Source organism: Nematolebias whitei, chromosome 14, assembly GCF_014905685.2.
Source record: "Nematolebias whitei isolate Nwh7 chromosome 14, NemWhi1, whole genome shotgun sequence".
Classification (NCBI taxonomy): Eukaryota; Metazoa; Chordata; class Actinopteri; order Cyprinodontiformes; family Rivulidae; genus Nematolebias; species Nematolebias whitei.
The window spans coordinates 19,416,187-19,422,857 of NC_056511.1; the positions used below are offsets into that span (position 1 = coordinate 19,416,187).

Here is a 6,671-nt window from a genome sequence, read left to right on the forward strand (position 1 = left end):
ATATATATATATATATATATATATATATATATATATATATACACATAAATATATATATGTGTGTGTGTGTGTGTGTCTACTTGATTACCATTTGATAATTCCTTTAAAGTCCATTTATCAAAAATTTTGCTAACAGGCATTCAACAGGTATATTGCTTTTGTACTAATTATCCATCCATCCATCCATCCATCCATCCATTATCTTTACCCGTTTGTTCCATTTTGGGTCACGGGGTCGCTGGTGCCCATCCAGCAATCACTGTGCGAGGAGCGGGGTACACCCTGGACAGGTCGCAAGTCCATCACAGGGCCACATAGAGACAAACAAGACAAACAACCATTCACTCTCTCACTCACACCTAGGGACAATTTAGAGTTACCAATCAGCCTAACATGCATGTTTTTGGTCTGTGGGAGGAAACCAGAGTACCCGTAGAAAACCCACGCATGCACCAAGAGAACATGCAAACTCCACCCAGAAAGGCCCCTGGACCGGGGTTTGAACCAGGGACCTGCTCGCTGAGAGGCAGCAGCTCTACCAGTTGCGCCACTGTGCTGCCTGTACTAATTATGCTTATCATATATTTAGTTTAGCATATTTTTTTAGTTCATATCTTAGATCTTATTACTGTTTAGCTTTACAATTTATACTTTTGTTGGATGTAACCGGGACCCTGTGTACACAATTTCGTTCCATCACATATACCACATATGATAATGACAATTTAAAAAAAAACTTGACCTTGACCCTGATTCATGACTGACTACAACAGTTATTGCCAACAAATTTAACAAATATTTTGTCACTTTAGGAGGTTGTTGTTAGTTTTGAATTTTTTTCTCTTTTATTAGTGAAACCAATTTCTGTTTTCAGTAATTGATGTTTTTGGCTTTGTTTGTTTGTTTTTTTTTTGTTTTTTTTGTGCACAAATGCACAGATATTTTGGTTTACACATGCATGTAAGGTCAGGAATAATGTGTGCAACCCCTCCATTTGCAGCAAAACATTACGCCTACAATTTTTTATTTTTATTTTAAAAAATTAACAATTATCACACAGGAAAAATAAAAGCCAGACAGACATTTTATTCTGTTTTGGGGCTTTTTTTAGGGGACAAAACATGAACCAGATCAGGTCCAAGAATTCAAAAACCCCTAAAAGCGTGTGCCTTTTTGCCTCTATCATGAATGTTTTAAAATGACTGTGTGTTTTCCTCAAGGAGGTGAACTTGACCCACTTGGAAGAAAATGTTGCTTTCTCTAAAACCTTGAGTGGATCCAGAGGCTGCACAGGAGGAAAGGGTAGAGTGAAGTTTGTACTCTGTGCATGAAGTCACAAATCAGGGTGTAACGTTGGACATGCGTGTGGGGAATATTTAAGTGGTGGATCCCCAGCTCCTCCTGCTCCAAGTCCTTGTACCTCCCCCGTCCTCCCACCTGGAGAGTGACAGATTGTAGGCTGTCCCAGAAAGGAGAAATGGTTTAGAGGGGAGAAGGCTGAGAGGAGGGGGGTGAGTGATTTAGTGAGTGTTATCACAAGAGAAGAGAAATGTTTGACCTCCTGCTGCGAGTAAGATTGTCTTCTATTGATGGCTTCATCTCAAAGAGTCCTCTCAGGTGTTTATCTCCTCTTACTTCTTGTGTTCTTTCAGATATAAATCCATTTCTGATTATTTTTCACTCTGCAGCAATTAATTGAAGTTTATGTTGCAAAAAGCAATCCACAAGTGCTTTTAAAGTCCCCTCATTCACCGTTTCATTTTCTCATGCGAAAAGAGACTCAGTGAGACCTGCTATTATTTCTGTTGGCCTCAGTGCATCTGATGAAGTAGCTTTGACCCTTCTGTTTTCACAACACCAGCAAGTGTGTGGTATTTTTTTTTTTTTTTTTTTTTTTTGCTATGATAGATGGTGCTTTCACCGAGTCTAAGTTTCTTTCTCAATCATGGACTCCAGTCAAGACACAGAGAGAAGTGCAGAAGGAAAATAAGTGAGTGGTTGACCCTTCTGCGAACAGGGGAGTCGATGAATGAGACTCCCAGGTGATGGACTGTGTGTGATGAACTCAGAGGCCTACAAGTGTAATTTGTCTGACACACACACACGCACAAGATTATATGAAAAACTTCTGGTTTTTGTGAATGATCTTTCACTGGAAGCATCAAACAAACAAAAAAACTGATGAAGACATTTTTTTCTTTTTTCCATATGCATAAGCATATATTACCACAGCCTCAACAGATAAAACATAAGTGATCATAAACCAGAACTAAAACAGAAATCTAAATTAGTATTTCACTGGTTTCTGTCTTTTGGATGATTGCAGATTGGTACACAAGTCATCATCTTTTCCCCGTTTTTCTTTCTGTTTGTCTTCAGAGTCGACCGTGTTCTTCCCTGAACAGATCCACTCAGTACAGGAAGACGTCGGGGAGCTTTTCATCCCTGTACACCGCAGTGGAGACATAAGTGAGGAGCTCATGGTGGTCTGCTACACACAGCGGGGTATGAATCTGCCTCTTTTCTTCCTGTTCTGCCACCTCACTGCTACGAATGATTCACTAGGTGGTGAAAGTCATTATATGAGGCTCGATGAATTAGTTTTAAAACAGTATTTTCATTTATGATGAAAAAAAAGTTGGATATAAATAAAGAACTAATTAAAAATACCAACCCATAGATCAGGGGTCTGCAACCTGCGGCTCTGGGGCCACATGCGGCTCTTTAGTCCCTCGTCTGCGGCTCTTTGAAGCTTTGACCAAAACTTCCATGAAATTTAATTATACTGGTTTTTATATCCAAAACAGAAAAGTTTCTGGCAGTTTTTTTTATTATTTTATTAATTTGGTTATTTTTATTTTCTGTGAATATTTGAATGATACTACAAAGCTTTGTTTTATTATTTCAAAGTAGGAAACTTTATGTTTTCCTCACAGAAAAGGACTCATGCAGGCCTGCAGAGTTCAGTGTTTAAATGTTATTTTTAATTATTATTTTTATCAGTGTACAGTAGTGCCTCGCTACTTCGCGGTTTGTTTATCGCAGACTCGCTCTATCGCGGTTTTTCAAAATAAGATTGGACATGACACACAATTGGCTGACTGATGGATAAGCCGTACAATTGGCATGTAATTTTTATTTAAAATAAATTATTTTAAATTATTTAGCACCTCCTGCAACTTTGTGCAGCCCAAACTGCAGGTGTCATAATTGGTGCTGGTGAACCCATTTGTGCAGGCCAGCAGGCGAGGACTCAGGATAAATAGAAAAAAAAAATGTATTAACAAAACAAAAGAGCTGACGGGGCAGCAAAAACAAACAAGGATGAACAGGAGGTACTCACAGAATCAACAGGACCTCACCGGTGAACAGTAGACAATGTGAGGACAAAGACTAACACAGAAACACAGACTTATATACAAGAAACACCAATCAGACAAAGTGAAGGCACCTGTGAGTGATCACAGATGCCGGAGACAGAGACTGAAGATGAAGGACATAAACACGACACAAGATGGGGCTAGACACCAAAGAAACACAAAACCTATAGAGACATAAACAGAGGATCAGGGGAACACAGACTTGAACACAACACCAAGGACAAAACCATAACTTCTACAGCAGGATAAACTTCCTGCTGCAGCTGATCAGCTGTTCACCGTGCAGTGTGGAGAAGTGGGCGTGGCCAAGAGCGCTTGCAAGTGGTTTAGAGCAGCTAGACAGGGAGCTGAAATCTTGACGTTCTGTGCGCTTTTACAGCGTTTAGTTTATAAACACTGTTTAGAATATTGCAAGAATGTGGGAAGGGTTTAAAATGCCTATTTACTACTTGTACTACTATTCCTACTTTGCGGTTTTTCACTAAGTGCGGGACTTCAGGGTACGGATCCCCCGCGATAAACGAGGGACTACTGTAAACTGTAATATTTTTTCCTACTTTACATATGATCTTTTTGTCCTAAAATCTTCATTGTATATTATTAGTTTTATAATGTCACCCCCACTGACCAGAAGTGCCCCCTTGTAACAAACTCGAAATGGCCCATGGGCCATCAGTTGAGTTGTAGCAGGTTTTGCAGCTCTGCACTCATTTCATTTAGTGAGCGAAGAGGCAGAAATGACTCTTTTGATAAAAAGGTTGTAGAACCCCGCCATAGACTTTAGGGATCCCCTAAATTTGGTATCAGTAATAATCTATATCTGTGTTTTCTTAGAAGCAATATTTCAAACATTTTTAAGTAGAGTTCTGTGAAAAGGTTGTGAAAAATATTTTGCTTGTTGTAGATGGCTTTTTAAAATGGATTCATTTTTTGTAATTCTAACCCTAAAGTTTAAAATTTGCAGTTTTAATCACTTTTACATTTCCTAAACTTCTCAAACCTTTTGGTGTTCTCACTTTTTTGTGGTCCCTCCAAAGGTTCTGCCACAGGAACCATTCCCACCACAGTTCTGTCCTACTCAGACTACATTTCCCGCCCGGAGGGACACAGCAGTGTCCTTCACTTTGACAAAGGTGAGAGGGAGAAGATGTGTCGCGTAGTGATCATAGACGACTCTCTGTACGAGAGGGACGAGAGCTTCAATGTGACTCTGTCCCTGCCTGTTGGAGGACGAGTAGGAATGCACTACCCCACAACGAAAGTCAACATCTTGGAAGATCCAGACGATGGTAAGCCAGACAAATAAAAGGTTCTTTTTTTTTCTTTTTTTTGCTTGCAGTGACATTTTTTAAAGTCTATTGGTGTTTTTGAATGAAAAAATTAAAATTAAAGAATTCAAAATGATAAAAAAAATAAATTAAGGGGAGTGGTGGCACAGAGGTTAGAGAAGGTGGGCTTGTGATTGGAAGGTCACTGGTTCAACTCCCTGGACTGACAACATCAAAATGTGGGTGGCAAAGGTGAAGCACCCTCATCTGCCTCCACCCTCATGGGCCCCTGAGCAAGGCCCTCAACCTCCACCACCTGCTCCCAAAAGCAGGTCTCTCTTGAAAACGAGTCCTCGTGATGCAGTGAGACTACCTGTACAAATAAAGTTTAAACAAATAAAACATTAAACTTAAAGTTTAATTAAACACAATTTTTTTATAAAATTCACATAACTATGCGCCACACAAGGTGCCCTTTTTAAAACTTGAGTACCTGCCTCTCAAAATGTCTGTGCACGCCATTGTCAAGATGGAACTAAAATATAAATTGATCTTTAATTTAATTTAATGCAATTCAGTTTATTTATAAAGTGCCAAGTCACAACAGAAGTCGTCTCAGGGCACTGAACAGAAATGTTACCAAACTCATGATGTTCATATTACTAGACAAGACATAATATTACCATAAGACATAAATTAAACCATAAAAAACTTCCAATGATCAAAGGACAACACACAGCAGAAACCCAATTTATTAATCTTCTACCTTACTGTATATTTTTCTACAACCATTGTGGAAGACAATTGACCTTCTCATCTTTACAATATTACTTTCAGTCACTGAAGGTTACAAGCATTTGTTTATGGAGGTTCTTTATAAAATCCTATTACAACATTTCAATCAGGCTGAGGTCTGGACATTAACTGGCTCATTACTACACCTTAATTTGTTGCTTTTCGGCCATTCTGTGTGATTTTCTGCTGTTCTTGGCATCATTGTCTTGTTGTGTGACTCAGTTTGAGCCAAACTTCAGCTTTTAAATAGGTGGACTTCCATTTACCTCAAGAATACTTTGGTATAGAAAATAATGGTTGACTTTATAACTGCAAGACACTCTGGATTCTGCAATAAAAGTCTTTCCACTCCACAATGTGTGTGGCAGTTAGGATCAATTGTTTTTAGCCAATATACTCAAACACTTCAAATGTAGCACTTATACGCAGCAATTGCTCAGACATGAACGTTTTTATGTCTTAAAATCAGTTCCTAAATCATAAACTATAGACTGGATGGTCCACATATAGCCCACTGAATGTAAGTGACTTGTTTTCATTGGTTGTGGCATTCTTGATGTACAAAAACACAACTGTGGTTTCTATTTTGGTTTCTTCCAGCAGAGACTGTCCTCATTACTTGTCATGTCTTGTAGCAAGAAAAAAAAAGTGTCTTCTTTTCTTTGTCACATAATGTAAAATAACTATACAGGAAGGAAAAGATGTTCTTTGGCTGTGACAGGAGAGGAGCTGGATCTAAAGCTTTTGTTTTCCTGCCTGTTTCTAAAATACTCGTGATGCTGTATAAAATGCAACAACAAACACAACTCAGAAATCCCATAATCCCTGGATTTATAGGACAAAGACAACCAGAAGTTGAAACTGAAATAACTTTATTGGTTCAAACAAGATGCCTATGCATTCTTTGACGTATTTTTTAACTTTAATGAGACACATTTTGAGGAGGTGATAGGTTTGACCTTTGAACACTAATCTCCTTTATGCTGTTGTTTAAAAAGGCACAATGTGGTTTGTCATTGTCATGTGAAAATACATTATGTGTGGTGTCTTTTTTATATGTATTTTTATTGAGAAATAGGTGTTTTTACTATTATTTTACTGTGGTGTTCACATGATTTTATTGTTTGTAGTGTATTTAGTTGTGGAAGAAGCTTTGTTTAGTGCACGATGTCCAAGACAAATATCTATCTATCTATCTATCTATCTATCTATCTATCTATCTATCTAT

The 6,671-nt window shown here is 38.3% G+C and overlaps 2 protein-coding genes across 3 annotated transcripts in view; one reads left to right on the forward strand and one right to left on the reverse strand.

The window, feature by feature from the left end:
* smad9 (SMAD family member 9) overlaps positions 1-6,671 on the reverse strand; it is a 937,424-nt gene that overhangs the window by 362,071 nt on the left and 568,682 nt on the right. The window lies entirely within an intron of this gene.
* Positions 1-6,671, forward strand: part of frem2a (FRAS1 related extracellular matrix 2a) — a 97,279-nt gene that overhangs the window by 54,349 nt on the left and 36,259 nt on the right. Inside the window, exons 5-6 of the mRNA XM_037687952.1 lie at positions 2,380-2,505; positions 4,418-4,669. Of these exons, the coding sequence (XP_037543880.1) occupies positions 2,380-2,505; positions 4,418-4,669 (378 nt within the window). The remainder of the gene's footprint in view (positions 1-2,379; positions 2,506-4,417; positions 4,670-6,671) is intronic.